This window comes from Centroberyx affinis, unplaced genomic scaffold (assembly GCF_046629955.1).
Source record: "Centroberyx affinis isolate AG114_WGS23_722 - 3 ecotype Tasmania unplaced genomic scaffold, CSIRO-AGI_Caff_v1 ptg001550l_1, whole genome shotgun sequence".
NCBI lineage: Eukaryota > Metazoa > Chordata > Actinopteri > Beryciformes > Berycidae > Centroberyx > Centroberyx affinis.
Genome location: NW_027280005.1, coordinates 52,208 through 69,091, shown reverse-complemented (window position 1 = coordinate 69,091; position 16,884 = coordinate 52,208). Strand labels below are relative to the sequence as shown.

At 40.1% G+C, this 16,884-nt stretch overlaps 1 protein-coding gene across 1 annotated transcript in view; it reads left to right on the top strand.

Moving 5' to 3' along the window:
* Window positions 1-16,884, top strand: part of ptpro (protein tyrosine phosphatase receptor type O) — a 31,867-nt gene that overhangs the window by 9,466 nt on the left and 5,517 nt on the right. Inside the window, exons 11-18 of the mRNA XM_071527625.1 lie at window positions 1,128-1,291; window positions 4,892-5,012; window positions 6,732-6,865; window positions 9,665-9,803; window positions 10,923-11,043; window positions 12,968-13,036; window positions 14,542-14,625; window positions 15,889-15,924. Coding sequence (XP_071383726.1) covers window positions 1,128-1,291; window positions 4,892-5,012; window positions 6,732-6,865; window positions 9,665-9,803; window positions 10,923-11,043; window positions 12,968-13,036; window positions 14,542-14,625; window positions 15,889-15,924 — 868 coding nt within the window. The remainder of the gene's footprint in view (window positions 1-1,127; window positions 1,292-4,891; window positions 5,013-6,731; window positions 6,866-9,664; window positions 9,804-10,922; window positions 11,044-12,967; window positions 13,037-14,541; window positions 14,626-15,888; window positions 15,925-16,884) is intronic.

The window sequence follows — 16,884 nt, the reverse complement described above, 5'->3', positions numbered from 1 at the left end:
TTATATATGACATCATTAGATTATTAATACTGAAGCATCAGTGTGTAAGCAGCATGTTACTGTTGTAGCTGCTGGAGGTGGAGCTAGTTTGAACTACTTTATATACAGTTAGCTAGTTTAGTCCAGTGGTTCCCAACCTAGGGGTCGGGCCCCTCCAAAGGGTCACCAGATAAATCTGAGGGGTCGTGAGATGATTAATGGGAGAGGAAAGAAGAAAAAACAAAATTCTGATACACAAATCTGTTTTCAGTTTTTGGACTTTTTCTCTAATCTTTGATTTTCGCTGAAATATTGGATCATTTGAACATTTATTGAAATGAAACCATGTGAGGTTTAGAGGGAAAAATCACTATTTGGTGGAGCTGTTAACAACTCACAGACATCTGAAATGTGACCCGACTACACACTGCTTTTTGTAAGACGTCAAAAGCCAAAAAGGTTGGAAACCACTGGTTTCATCTTTAACAATGTGTTGTATTTTAAAAGCTTGTTATATTATCCATTGTGTCAAATCTCCATCTGAAAAGTAACTAAAGCTGTCAAATAAATGTAGTGGAGTAGAACGTACAATATTTCCCTCTGAAATGTAGTGGAGTGGAAGTATAAAGTAGCATCAAATGGAAATACTCAAGTAAAGTACAAGTATCTCAAAATTGTACTTAAGTACAGTACTTGAGTAAATGTATTTAGTTACTTTCCACCACTGGTTTAAGGTCTTATTCAGGTTAATGCTTACATGAACATTTGATACCCTGTGATTGAGTCTCCCTGTTACCATGAATAAACCAGTTAACAGAATATTTTGAAGTAATAGTAGCTTACTTCTAATACAAATGATTATCCCATTAATATTAACAGTAAGTTCTGCTCACCGCCATCTTTGTTGACTTCAAAATGTACCCATAATGCTCTGTGAGTTGAGTTTGCACAGACTGTGAAAAAGTGAAAGGATTACACAGAAGTAACCAGTTTAATATGGGAGTAAGCCAGACATCTTAACCAGGTTTCTCATCATCAGAGTATGAGTTTATCCAGAAATCTCTGTGCATGGAACACAGCCAACTGGCACTATCCATCGAATTTTACAGCCTCACTCATACTGACAGAAGCCTTCCCTCTTTCCCCAGCTCCCGAGGCCCCTCACATCTCCTCGGTGGACTACTCCCACGGGGTGCTGTACGTGCGCTGGACCTACGGGGAACTCTTCATCGACCTGTCGCACTCCAGGATGCTGCACTGGCAGGTGGTGGCGGTGGGCAAGAAAGGCGCTGAGAAGAGCTACTCCATTGATGTGAGTCCTTGCTTACCTCATTCATTCATTCAGACACATTCATCCACCTGACTTGTAATGTTCCCTGTAATCCACTGGTGTTCAGTCCTGTCCCATGGAAGAATCTGCAAGTTAATGTCACTGGTTAGTTCCTCCTCTGTGGTTGAGGGTGTGGATCAGCTGCTGTGGCGTCTGGCTGGACTGAAAACCTGCAGACTCTTCCATGGAATATGACCGGACGCCACTAGCATAGAGAGAACTGCTGACTTGCATGTCTTTGGATTGTGGGAGGAAACCAAACGAACACAGGAAGATCATGTAGATCATGTTTCTCTGCCTGCCTCTCACATGCTATTTATATATTTTTAGTCAGTTTTGAGGGTAAAGCGTTACTCATATTACTTGTTTGGGGGGTAAATAGTAACTAGCACTAGTTTTTCAATTATTGTAATCCGTTATGAGTTACTTTTTAAAATTTTAAAATTTAACTTGCAGTCATTAGATTTATTTTTCCCTCATTTTTTGTTTGTCAAAAAGTGAGAAAGTGAAAATCCTGCAGCATCTTGTGCAGAAAACATGCTGCTAATTGAAAAACTGCAATGTAAGTCTGTTTGATATAAATATAGCTTATTGATTTAAAAACAGGGCAATAGTCTTGCATTGGATTTTAGTGGGTAACGCAAAACCACTCTAATGGGTTACTTTTAATAACGAGCAACTTTGTAACATAACTAGTTATTTTTTAAGAGAAGTAATGAAGTAATGTAACTAATTACTTTTAAAAGTAAGTTTCCCCTACACTGGTTTTACTCAGTTCCTCTTCTCTCATTTTCAGGTTTTTTCTATGTAGCAGAAACCTACAGTAAAGTACAGTAAATAAAAGTTGTGATCCTGTCCATTTGTCAAGGCTGTAGCTTAAAAGCAGTTGTTCTCAACGTGGGGTCCGGGGACCGCCAGGGGTCCTTGAGGGTATTCCAGGGGGTCCCCAGCAAATTGATGAATTGTTAAACTTCATTATTTTGTCATTTTAGAATGGCTATTTTGATCATAGTTTCACTGTTATCTCTCTACCTACAGTACAGATACTCATGGAATTCTGGACAAAATCATATCTGACAATAAAAATATTCTCAGATTTGGGTCCGAGAGACAAAATCTCATCAAATGGGGGTCCGTGGCCCGAATGTGGACTAAATTAGGGGTCCTTGATATGAAAAAGGTTGAGAACCACTGGCTTAAAGTATATCTATAATCTAACATTCAGGGAACCTTAAATAAGTCTCTGTTGTCTATATCTTTACCATTTAAAGCTTTTGCTAATTGTGGCTTCCCAATAGCACCTATAGTGTAGCTTGACAGCCTTTAGCGGCTTGTTAGGATGGGGTTAGGTGAAGCTGCTATTGATTATCTCCGCTGGGTCCTTTTGGGGTCCAATTAACAACAGAGGGATGACCTGCTCTCTCCCTGACTGCATGAGGTCTAACACATCTTCCCCTTTAGAAAGCCAATTATGTTCCCAACAGACAGGGATTTAGTCCAGATAAGCCGAGTATAATTAATTGAGGCCAACTGTTTCAGTGTTGTAGGTGCTGTTTGAGTTCTAATTGGCCTGACTGATAGTGCCTACACTCTCAGAAAGCAAAATAGGCTACAGGCAGGTGTTGTACCTCTGTTTGAGAGCCTATGAGATTTGAACATTTTCATTACGGTGTTGCTATGCTGTGCATGGAGACAACAGGATAGATCATTTTTTGCACCCGATGAATGATGGTTCAGGCTTATTGTCAACTTCAAAACTTGTGTCCAGATAGGAGCTAACATGCTTTTGTATGTGTTTCACAACTTAGCTGGGATGTGAACGAAGACATAAAAATCATGTGTCCACAGTAGATTGTTGGCACCGGTGTTCCATGATAACACTTTAGCATACACTATGTTGACTGATAGTAGGCTCCATGCTAGCACTTTAGCATACACTATGTTGACTGATAGTAGGCTCCATGCTAACACTTTAGCATGAGCTTTATCTCAAAAGTGAGAAAATGAGAACTTGTAGTGTTGTAATGGTAAGTAAACTTAAACGATATGCAGCCAGGTCTGGAGATTTTGTGTAGGAGATTGGAAAAATTTACAAAAAATCGACAAAAAATAATGTACTGTTTTGAACTAGCAGGGACTACTTTTCCGTTTCCATAGAAAGTGAAAGGGGTGGGCGATGGGAGACTAAAAATCACAGCGGATGAATATTGGTTGCTCACCTGAAATAGTTCCAAAAATAAACCTAGCTACGTCAGCTATATTGATTTTTAAAATGTATTAACCTACAGGCGTATATTGTAAACCAGTAACAATTATTTCTAAAAGGTCAGTTTTTTATACAGTTTTCATAGTTACCATTACTCAATGTGTATGCTAGTGTATGCTAAAGTGTTAGCATCAAGCCTACTATAACTCAACATAGTGTATGCTAAAGTGTTAGCATCGAGCCTATTATAACTCAACATAGTGTATGCTAAAGTGTTAGCATGGAGCACCTGAGCCAATCATCCACCAGGTATACATGGGTTATTTTGGTGTCTATTTTCTCATCACTTAACAGATTGACCAACAGGACAATCTCCCAAAAATTTGGTGTATTCCTTTAAGGGTATTTAGGCAGCCGGAAATATGTTGCCAGTTGTCATGGTGACAAATGAACAAGTGTTGCTGGTGTGATAGCACCTCTTCGATCAGCTAGAGAATTGACAGTTTGGCTGAGGATTGAGATCAATATTTAGAATGATGACATTGATTGCCAATGGGAAACCGTTCCCCTGAGGCTTCTGGACAAGATGATGACTGGGAGAGAACTGCAGTGACTAACTGGAATGAAGAGAACTGTGGATTTTACATTATGGAAAGTGCCATTTATAGTATTTTATTTCAAGAGGGATTAAGTCATATTTTGGGAAGAAACCTAGCACCAATTCGTGCCATCGCTTCTCTCATTAAGTCAAAGATAATGTCACGTCAAACTGTGTGCCTTTCATCTTTTAAAACAGGAGGTATTTTCGGTGTGCCGAAGATGAGGGAATAGCTGGTGAACCAGTTTTTTAATGTTGAAATTTTCTTAATAATTTGTGCTTGGTGGGTTGGATGTAATGTGTAGTCCACCCTATTCAGAAAAGTGAATTTCTACAGTAGCCTATGTAAAGGAAGGAAACATTATACTGCGAAACTGCAGAGATAGATAAGATGAAACTTTAAGGACTTCTGTGGGCAAATTGCATTGTTGCAGCTGCAAAGTTAATAGGATACTATTCACTAAAGCAATAAAAACAGAATATAAACAGTTGTGGAGCTATGTAAGAATATGTAGTTGACAATTCAACACAGCAGAATGGGGGGAAGAATGGGAAAGAGTAAGGATTTCTTACATGTATGGATTTACTGAGTTATTATGGGAACAGCAGGGCTGGAAGATACCGATCTGGTGTTGAATTTTGAACAAAATACCCCAGTGGATTGATACTGAGCCTTGTACCTCAATTTCCGCGGACATCATTCTCGGTTTGTCGAGGAGTAACAGTGTGTGTGTGTGTGTGTGTGTGTGTGTGTGTGTGTGTGTCCTGGTCATCCTAGGTGACTCGTAACGTCATGCGGGCCAGCCTGCCCCTGCCACCGGGAGACATCTACAACCTGACAGTGACGGCCTGCACCGAGCGCAGCAGGAACACGTCCATGCCAAACATCATCAAACTAGGTCAGCCGCCTCTATCTCTCCCGCACACGCTGTCAGCACATATATATAGGTGTAGAAATACAGGGATTCGGCGATGGGGGGGAGGGGGGGGGGGGTGATGCTGCGTTACATCACGGCTCTCATCCTTTCTCAAACCAGCGGAAGGCTACAGAAAAGGTCTTGAGAGTCTGAGAAGAAGGATTTTGTGATTAAAGCGGGGAAATATGGGTTAACACTGTTAACTTGAAGCTCATTTTGATGCATTATAAGTAGATTATAAACCGATTAGAAGCAGATAAATTCTCAGTAAACCTTTACTTAAAGTGGTGCTCATAAGTCATTATAAGGCATCCTAAATACATTATAAACACATTGTAAGTGCATGACAATAATTATAAACAGAGGATGATGCAATAAAACACAATGTGCAAAATATTAAGGGGGTTGAATGCTTTATGGGTCAACTGTATAGTTGTATTGTTGATGTGATATCAAATTGAGGTAACACTTTACAATAAGGGTCACTAAGTTAAGGGTTAGTTAATGCTTAATAAGCATTAACTAACCCTTAATTAACAGTTAACTAATGTGTCTGGTAACCATTTACAAATAGTGTTCATGTTAACTAAGGTATTAATTTATACGTTATTTAATAGTCATCTTTATAAACCCGAGTGGTTTTGGTGGTTTTTTAAATAATGTATAAATGAATACATTAGTTAACATGAACACCATTAGTAAATAACACATTAGTTAACTGTTAATTAAGGGTTAGTTAACCCTTATTAAGCATTAACTAACCCTTATTAAGCATGAACTAACCCTTAACTTAGTCACCCTTATTGTAAACTGTTACCCAAATTAATTATTATAAGAAAATGATATTGTAAGAAAAGTTCATTTCTGCTTCTAATGGGTTATGCCAACTTTTCTTATTATAAAATCATCAGACAAACATCAGAAAATCATGCTCTGATTATAATAATTATCATGCATGCATAATGAGTTTATGATGCACTTATGAAGCCTTATAGTCATGTATGTAGTGGAGGGTAAACCCACCTAAACTCAGTTGACCCACTGTTTTACTTGCAGAATAGTTTACCACCTTTTTAGACCTGACATAAATCTGCATGACGAGCATCATGTCAAGTATTGCCATTGAGATTTTTAGTTTTTATCGTTGAAACAGAAACAGAAACCTCATTACAGCTTTGTGTCTACACAGTATAATTTGGTCTCATTATGATTTTTGAACAGGAGATCCAAGAAAGGCAGAAGGGGTGTGAGCGCCCGCCCTCTGCCGAACAGCTATTATAAAAATAGCCCGCCCACCCGCATATGAACTGTCACTTATTATGGGAATTCATCATACTGCTAATCCTGGCGAATACACCTGCAGCCTCTGTCAGATCCATGGCTTTATCCTCCTATCACCCATTTAAAATAATCAAAAAAATCATGTCCTATTTTCAGACCTGAAATGAGCCATTGACAAGGCATCTCCACCTCAAAAGTAAATATAAAACACAATTTTTTCACTTCCTCTTATGAGCGTATCGATGTATTTTTGTTCATAGAGGAAGTCTCGGGGTGTGAGGTAGAGCCCAGCCTTCGCCCTGGTGTTGCTTGTGTCACACGCGCAGTACTCTGGGTGTGAGAGCAGCATGATGGACTGCGGCGGTAGTTTCTCATGAGCCGAAACTGAAGGATTTTCTTTGGCGTTGTGTGTTTCAACAGAGCCGGCTCCACCCAAGTCGCTGTACGCCGTGAACGCGACCCACTCGTCTGTGACTCTGCTGTGGACGGAGGAGGGAGTGGTGGACTACTACCAGGTGCTGTGTAAACCGGCCCGGCCCAACAAAGAGCTGAAGGTAAAGGGGTCTTTACAATGTCAAGGAATGGATACAGTGTGAGACCTTAAAAAAAAAAGGATTTATGCACATAGAACTTGTTTTGATTTCACTTTGTTTGAATACTGCTGTTCGTTGGCTGATTTGCTGACATCTCAGTCTCATGGGCAATGGTTAAAGGAATAGTTCACCCAAAAATGAAAATTGTGTCATCATCTACTCCCCCTCATGCCAGTTGAAACACAGGTAAAGTTTGTCCATATAACACACAGGGAGGCTGCCAGCACAACTCCATAGCAGCCTTCTCCAAAACAACTGAAGTCAGTGGGGACCAGTTCTTCAGAGTTCCAAAAAGACCTACAGTATATTTACACCATCATTTAGTGCAAATCTTAACTACAGCTGATTGATTTGCAACAAATAATGGTGTATAGGTCTTTCTATTCACAGTGTGATTGTTTGGCTGTTTTTGTTTTGGAACTCTAAAGAACAGGTCCCCATTGACTTCAGTTGTTCTGGAGAAGGCTGCTACCAAGTTGTGCTGGCAGCCTCCCTGTGTGTTATATGGACTAACAAATTTCACCTGTGTTTCATTTGGCATGAGGTTGAGTAGATGCTGACAGAATTTTCATTTTTGGGTGAACTATTCCTTTAAAGTATAATTGCAACATTTTCATATATATGTCTGTTTTGCTAATCTCTCCCCAGTTGATATAACACAATAGTGATTCAACCTATATCCAGCTCATGAAAGCTTTCTCATTTTCTAAAAAGTCTGGTAGGTCATTCCTGGGAAAACCACTCTGGTGCACAGGAAGTGATGCGTTTTACATTTCCAATTTGTTTGGAAAACACAGAAGAAGAACTGGGTAGTTATTAGCATGAGCAGTGATAGCCACCAAGGCTGAACAGACAAAGAAAAGAGAAAAACCTACAGAAACTCAAACTGCATCAACAGAAAATCCAAGCTCCGCCCACACTGTTTGATTGACAGGTGATCTCTGGGAAGAGCAGTGCAGAAACACCACAGCTTTGAGCACTTTGCACCAAAGATGGAGACAAAATTGTAAAAAAAAAAAAAAAAAAAAGTGGATCTTGCAGATTATCACTTTAAATTAAAAGACACAATCACAGAGCGGCACACTGAACGATTTTATGTCTCCTGTTCTCTACAGGGGAAACCAAGTGTATCTTATTAGCTAGCTTTTATTAACACATGGCCCACCACATTTACAGCCCTATTACTGCTCTTTCATAATTTAGTGCAAATATTCCTGGAAACTGCAGTGAAAAGGTCTCAGGTTTAAATGTTGTGCCCGGCCAAGTGATTACAACAGTGGAGCCACTGGCTGTTTACTTAATGTTGTGTAGAGTAAGTTTCTGCCATGCACTAAATTGGTAGTTTGTGTGTGGGGGTGACAGGAAAACATTAATGATTAAGTAGATTTTCATTAGCTTTCATCAGCCAGCTCCATTTAACAGTAGGGTTTCTTTCTTAAAATGCATGAAAAACCTTTAAATAAATTATCTAAATTCAAGGTATTAAAAATTGTTAAAATGTCTTGAATCCACTTATTAGAAGTCTAAGGTTTGTGCACTCTTTATATTAATACAGAACAGGGTTAGTAGTACATTATGCATCCTATCTGCCCTACTAAACACAGCCAGGCTCAAATCAACAAATAATACCCTGGTGTCCTTTTTCTTAGTTATTAGTCCAAGTTTCACAGCTTCACAGCTATGTTCGATCAGACATAGGCTGGTTTTGCCAGCTTTGTTTCTTTATTTTGGTTTTTAAATTGGTCTTAAAATTCAGTTCCAGGTCCTCAAAAGTCTTACATTGGACTTTCTAAACTTGAGCAAGACAGTGAATGGGAATAATACCAGCAGATGATTAGATTAGATGAAACTTTCTTGATCCCCATGGGTAAACTGAGAATTTTCATTTTTGGGTGAACTATTCCTTTAAGTAGAAATGTGTGAATGAAAATGTGCAAAAAAAAAGTCTGGATTCCAGCTTTAACAGGGTGTAAAATAGCAGCAGTGACACCAGCACCAGCAGAAAGCCAGTGTGGGCTTTGTACATTATGAATAGGTGTAGAATTAGAAAAAATAGAAAAATGATCAAATATCAATATATGTGCAATGTGTAACAATGAGTGGAACCGTTGCTTTTAACATGTTCATCGTTTCATTCTAAACCAGGCTTTGGGATTAATGAGGTTGTGTTGTTTAGAGTATAATCAGATCTAATAACTGTTATTTGGATTCTCAGGCTGATAGGTTGATCTCAGAGTAATAAAGTACAATCCTAATTTCCAGCCCACATGCTATTGTTTTCACTCCGTCTAGCTCTGTGCAGACGGTAACGTTGTAAACAGAGAGCCTAACTGCCGAGGAGAGCTCCACTTTGTGATAGACTATTAACGCCAAACAGCAACTTCAGAGGCGGACCGAGGGGAAAAGGTTGCACTATAGGGCGCTTTGCTCTGCTGGCTCGCTGACATTTGCCGGAGCAGGTTGCCAATGTGCCAGGAGGGCTTTCAAACCCTCCCGCACTTCATCAGAGTAATTAACTGAAGGAGAATGACTCACACATGTCGCGGAGGTGGCTAGGACCGTTCCTCCGGGGGCCACCGAGAGTGTGACAGCCGATCTCTCTCTCTCCTGTCATGTGTTTGTCAGCACCTTCGTGGGTATTTAAAGCATGCTAAGACTCGGATTTGACCTCAGCGGACTCGGAGACGATGTTGGGAAAAGTGTAGCGGGAAAGAAGAGTTCTTGGGTTTGGGTTTTGACGTGTCCGGCTGTTTCCCGCAGGCCCGGGAGCCCCAGACGGCCAGCTCTCACGTGGTGACGGTGTCGGGTTTGATGCCCTCCTCCACGTACAACTGCACCGTCACCAGCTACAGCTACAGCACCCCCAGCAAGCCTGCGTACATCGCCATCACTACCGTGGGTAGGTGGCGCTGTCCAGTATCCTTCTCCCTGCCTTAAAGGCGCTCAATGAATCTTTACCACATTCATTTTGAGATATTAGTAGAATTACCGTAAACAAACGAGACCATCTCCGAGAAGATTTGCAGCTTCTAGAGGCCTCTACACTGCATTTTACATTGTGAGCCACTGGGTCAGATTTGGCGGGAAAACTGCTTTACGGCACAAAACAGGAAGCGCTTTTAATTTGTAATACTCAGAATGCATATTGGCTGTTTTCAAGGCCTTATCCTTCTTCTTGCTCTTCAAAACAAATCGAGCAGAGGGCCATACAGCAACGCCCTCTTTATGACTGGAAGCAACAGGGCTTTATGGGAAATGTGGTCTTTATTTTGCAAAATGCTACACATAGCACCTTAAGCCGAGGCACCAAAGGGTGAAAAAGAAATCCTTCCATTGTTATCAGAATGAAATTTTGCATGTTGAATATGGACGGAAATACACTTTGCATTCTGATTTTTATTTGTTTTGTCATTAACATATTCAAAGTAGTTTATTTCATCAAAATGCGCACATTTGCATATCAGTTAGATTTTCTTTTTCTCAGTGCATAAAGAGTACGTTTTCCTGTTTCATGCTGATGAATAATTAAATAGTGGGTAATTTGCAGAGGGATTTTTGATGAATTATTTATAAAATGCTACGTGTCTGATCTGCAATCTTAAATAAAAATGACAAGCAATAGAAAAAAGCCTCTGTAAATTACCAGCTATTTTTGTTGAGAAGCAGCAGGTCAAAACTAGCGGTCAGATAGTATAAAAATGTATAGATAAACAATTTGTAGTTGTTTTTGATTGTTTTGTATATTTTATGACACTACAGTAGTTTTTAACTGTGGTTCCTTGCCTTAGTAAAAATAGACAGACAGGAGAAATGGGGAATAGATACCAGTGAACCCAAAGCACCAGTGTTTCAGGTTGGTTGTATGTGTGGAATGTAGATGCAGACATACCGTCTCTGCTTACTGCTGACTGTAAAATTAGAAGAATTAGTCATTTAGCACAGCTAGTAAGGCTAGTAATGCGGTTAGTCTTGATGACTGTGTGTGTGTGTGTGTGTGTATGTGTGTGTGTGATTGCAGCTAAAGAAATGAACCCCAGCGTGGCAGCCATCTCAGCTCTGGCTGTCCTCAGTGTCCTGCTCATCAGTCTGCTGGTGCTTTTCCTGCTGGTTCTCCGCAAGAAGCATCTGCAGATGACCAGGTAGATAACTCAGCAACAATAAACCATAAGCTCTCATGTAATTTGGTAAATGCCAAAATGAGTTGATAAAGAGAACAGATACTATTTTCATCATTTATCCCCACCGAAAACCTTGTGTCTCCAAAATGTCAACTTTTCAGGAACTAAGAAAAACAGACGTGTTTTTAGCTTAACGACCATGCATTTTTTACGTTTATCCAATAGGGTTTTGAAAGTGTTTCATAAAATCAAGGGTCATAGAATTGTCTCAACCCACAGAGCAACATGTAATCCTTCATCTCAAGTGAAAACATGAAAATACCAAAATTGGACCTTTTCACATGACAGCAGAGGAAGCTGTCGTCTTCAGAGTTTTGTAGACTTTGGATACTCAAAAGGAAATTTGATCTAACTTCTTACAGACATTAAAACTCCCATTACATTTTTTTGTAAGGAAAAAGGTGGTGAAAATATACAGCATGGAAAAAAACTATATGAAAAAGGGACTTGTTGAACGCAAGTATGTGTCAGCTTAAAAAGTGGTTTGGACAATCACTTTTATATTTGTGTTTTTCAAAGCAACATGAAGCAGCTAACAGAGATCCAAAGAGGACAGATAGTATGTGCCTGAAATGCAGGAGTATCGGCCACAAATACTGCAAATTTAATTTGGCAAGTGGAACAGTCTGGGAAATCGTGGCAGCATATGCCAAACTGAGAAACTGAACTGGCAAAGAGGAACAGTGGTGGCAAGTGGAAACTCGCCAACAGAGACAGACGGACACTTACTGTAACAGAATAGTTGTTAAACACCACGAAAAACAACAGACTCAAAAATGACCACAGAATTCAGTCAACAACCGATTATCTAATTGTGATTTACTTCATAGTTAAAGTCCTTTTTCATGTGGTGTTTCTGGTATTTTGTCCACCCTCTGTATTTATAAATGAAAACAAATTAAAATTTTCTGACTGAGTTTTCAGCTTCTAACCTCTGCATGATATGAGATTGGACTTTTGGAGGGTATGAGGGGTATTTCTGCACCTGAACCCCAACTTGGCTGATATAAGTTTGGTGATTTTGGACCTACCAGTACTTGGACCCACAGACAATATTGGCAATATTGAATAGCATGAGAAACTCACTTTGTGGGCTCATACAATGGTCTTAATTTTTTATACCCAATGGGGTTTATATTAGAGGAGTGGTTCTCAACGTGGGGTCCGGAGACTACCAGGGGTCCTTGAGGGGCTTCCAGGGGGTCCCCAGCAAATTGATGAATTGTTAAACTTCAGCATGATTTCATTTACAAGGAGTTAACGTGATTAGAGAATGTAGAAGAAAAGACTGTTTTGATCATAGTTTCACTGTTATCTCTCTACCTACAATACAGATAGTCACGGAATTCTGGACAAAATTCTGTCTGACAATAGAAATATTCTCAGATTTGGGTCCAAGAGACAAAATTTCATCAATTGGGGTTCTGTGGCCCTAATGTGGACTAAATTAGGGGTCCCTGATATGAAAAAGGTTGAGAATCACTGTATTAGGGTGTTAGTATGAACTAGAATGCACCCTGAGGCCCAGACAGGCCTCCATGTCTTTATGCTGTGGAAACAAAAGGATGGACATAATTAATGAACGGGGCTTTTAATTAACAGTTAGCATGCACATAATAGTAAGTTGTCAGTGGTGAATGAGAGGAGATGAAATTTGAATTTATCTTTATGATAATCAACTTGTTTGACCATACGCAGTTTTAATCTCTAACTTGTTACTTTCACCCCGCAGCACCTCTCACTTCCTTTATTTACTGATTTGTCATCAAATAATGCTGACTTCTCTAAAATGTACTGTACGGTTCACACCACTTTTTCCGACATGTGCTTTGTGTGATCCGTTTGTTTGACACCTAATGTTGCCTACTGATGTTTTCTATTTCAGGGAGTGCGGGGCGGAGACCTTTGTCAATTTTGCTTCATTTGAGAGAGATGGCAAGCTTCCCTACAACTGGTAGGACCTTCCTCTATTTTCTTCATCTTCAAATTGGGATTAAATGCACAGCCATTAATTTTCAACGTGAACCACATAATCTCAAGTGTTTAAAATCTAATTTGATCCTAAAAAAGATGAAAGGACAGACTCCACTTTGCAGTCATGAGACCTAAGTGGACATGTATGGGTTTTTTTTTTTAGGAGATTTATGCCTTGCTGTTTTGACTTATGTTAGCCTCAGTAATCACACATGCAGATTCCTCAGTTTGGATGGCAAAGCCTGTCACTCGAGACCCTAGAAAGTCCAAATCAGATGGAGATTAGAGGGCATGGGGGGATTGGAGAGCCAGATTAGGGATTTGACCATGTAGCGCTTTGCTTACCGACTGATTTTAGCTCTGCCGCAGCGCTTTACATAGCGCCAGGCAATGATGATGAGCTCACCAAACCGTATGAGGCCCAGACCCCCTGCCTTCTTTGTTTTGCCCGGCTAAAATGGTGTTTGTTGATGACGAAAGTGCAGCACATCCCTTAATCTTTAGATTAATCGGACAAAATGTAGAGTTTGGAGTAAACTGTGCCATTCTACCATACAGGAAATGATAATGTTTTTAATTTATACCTGATATTTTTTCATGGAATAGGCAAAAACCTCCAAAATGGGCACTCACCCATATAGCAGCATTGGTAAACAACAATCTGGCTGATACATACAGCATTACTCCTTTTCTAAGGACTATCTCGATTAATATAACAGCTGAAAGACGGTCAGTTAAGGCAGACCTTGGCTTCCATCTGCAATTCTATTGAATTTTCACCATACCTTCCATCACTAAATGCACATACCCATCAAAGTGTCTTCTTCTTAATGTGACAGCATTGGTAATGTTGTGTTCATGTGGATCTAATTTCTGCAAAGCTTATACGTTGTGCATGGTTAGCATACCTTGGTGTTAGATCTGTTCCAGCAGCGCGATGCGGCAAGTAAAGCTTGATTCTGAGTAATTGGAGAGAAGAAGTAAATTGCAAAGGGGGGAAAGTGAGATCAATGGGGCGATTCTGTTGCAAATCTACCACTGGATCAGGCTCATGAAGGTGGCAGTCACTTGGTTTGACGTCACTACCCCGTCCCGCAGTGCAAAATGTCAACTGTTTCAATACTTATCAATGCATTACTGGGGGGGGGGGGGGGGGGCGAGGGCTGGGAGGACCAAGTGATGTCAGAGCAGCAGGCTGCCATCTATACGCACGCTTGAGGTCGTTAAATCAGACAGAGTGGCCATTGACCTCCACTCTGCAGCGGCAAACAGACTCCTATTGTCCTCAAGCCACCAGTGAAACAACAGGGTACACTTTCTACAAGGCTGCATGATGCATTAACTCTGTGTTGAGCACTAATTGTGTACCTCTCGATCGCTCTGTGCCACTTTACTAATGGAGCACCATGTTTTGTCCCAACCTATCGCCTCCTGGTGTTTTGTTATTTTTTTTGTTTTTTTTTGTTTTTTTTGAACCCCCTTCAGGCGAAGAAGCCTCTTTGCCTTCCTTACCCTACTGCCATCCTGCCTTTGGACTGACTATCTTTTGGCTTTTTATATTAATCCTTGGTAAGTAAGCACTGTTGGCCAAAACACCACTGCATTTCGGGGCATGTCTTAGCAAAGCCACAGCACTACAGTATTGATTCTAGACATTGTTTTACTAGACAGGCTATCCCTTTACATGAAAACAACCTCAGCGAAGGGGCCGCCAGATCACCTCTGGATCCAAAATGCTTTCCCTAACACTGACAGTAGCATTGTGAAATTAAAACAAAAAAAGGAATAAAAAGCAAAAAGTAAGTCCAGTGCCATTCATGGGGAAAATGGGAAGTAACCCGTAGCAGATCATTTTTCTGACATGTGGAACATTGTCTTGCAATGCTGTGTCTGTGGTTGGACAACTCTGATCTGTTCAAACTCTTAAGTTCCTCCAAGTCATTCTGAGGCTGTATCTACTAACATTGTATGTAGCATGGTACTAACAATGGCTTTGCTCTCTGTATGGTGTCTGCATGCGATAAACCATCTTTCTTGTTTTCTTTTTGTAGAATTCACTTTAGGAATAGAGTGCCAGTATGTAGTGGGTTGCTTGTAGCATAGTTCTACACTGTAAAGTCTAGTAGGCTGCAGGTGCTATAGTGCATGTTGCTGGTTGAAGGACCAGATTTGACTCCAGAATGCAAATACAGAAGCATGGACGAGTGAAAGATACAGTACTGTAAGTGTGATAGGCCTGTGTGTTTGATATGTGACTGTCTGCACAGTGCAGATAATATAGTTTGTGGAGATGACTGCAACAAATCACTAAGCATGATATTCCTATTCTGTTGTGATGGGGTTATTTATTCTAAAATACTGTTTACTAGGGTTAGACCGATATATCAGCTTGCCAATATTGTGTACCGATATTGGTCTTTTATAAAAAATCAGATATCTGCCAGTCATGTGGTTCATCTTTAAAGGCAGTAATGTATCCCGGAGTTTCCCTTCCATTGAATAGGAGGGGTCAGTCTGGGTTTCAGTGGAGAGTTTTAGTGTCCCATGATGGTCTAAATGCTGTTTCAGAAGCTTTTCTGCCCTAATTGTGGGCGAAACACTAAATACTTATTTTTGGTAGTGTAAATATATCAGTATCGGCCTTCAAAAACCCATATCGGTCAAACTCTACTGTTTACAGTATATATGCGATGCTAGATGGGTCAATAGCTAAGCAAACTAAGTATGATGATGTGTAGTATATAATGTACTACTGTAGTTACTGAATGGAGAGTGGAGTTGTGCCAGACACATGCAGACATCATGAGTACTTTGCATCTCTGTATTTTGTAGGAGCAAGACAGCTCTAAAGAAACGGAAGCTAACAAGGTAACACAACTAAGCCAAAGCATTTGTTTTTCAGCTTGTGTACACTTCAAGATCGTGTGTGTATATATGTGTGTCTGTGCTTAAAAAGCTGCATGTAACATATCTAGCTACCCTTCCGCTAATAACAGCCTTCAGCTAGTAATGAAGCCCAAAGCAGGGAGCATTTGAGTCCTGCTAATCCAACAGATTAAGATGGGAGCACGTCATCACACCAGCACCAGTTACAATTGAAAATGCACTGACTTTGACTACCAGCCTTTTATCTTTAATCCTGGATGAAACTGAATTTGAACCCTCTTTAATGAGAGCTTTTCTCATCATAACAACTCCAAACAGGGTTGCTTACTGTGAACAAACAATGTTTAATCCACACGGATATTGGTAATAATGAGCAGATTGGAATTTCACTTCTCCAAACATCTATCGGAGGCAGAGCTTTCTCTGGAGGCAGAAACGATCTCATTGGTTGAGTTAAACCTCAGCCGGCGGGGCCAAAGAACTACTCTTGCTCATTTCTCCAAAGTTGCCTACCACCGCTTTAACCGACATGTCATAGGCTTGTCCGTCAATTTAGGCCACACCCACAAGCTTTTATTATTTTATTTTATTACAGTTATTGAATGTTTTTATTACAGTTACAGTACAGGAATTGGATGTTAGGAATGCTCAAAACTTGACCATCCCTTTAAGACTGAAGCCCAGTGAAAAAGGCAAAGGGTAAGAGAGGACGTATTGGCTAATATTATGAATCCTAGGCTACTAAGTGAAAAAAATGCAATCAGGCTATATGAAGTTATCCAGCTATATTAGCTACTTAGCCTAGCTGACCTTCCAAGTTCAAACTTCCAAGTTCAAACCATCTAGGTAAGCTAGTTAGCTAACTGCTGACCTTCCATCATGAATCATCATGAATGCCATGGTCATGAATGTATGACAAAAAGAAGTCATTACCGTTTATGT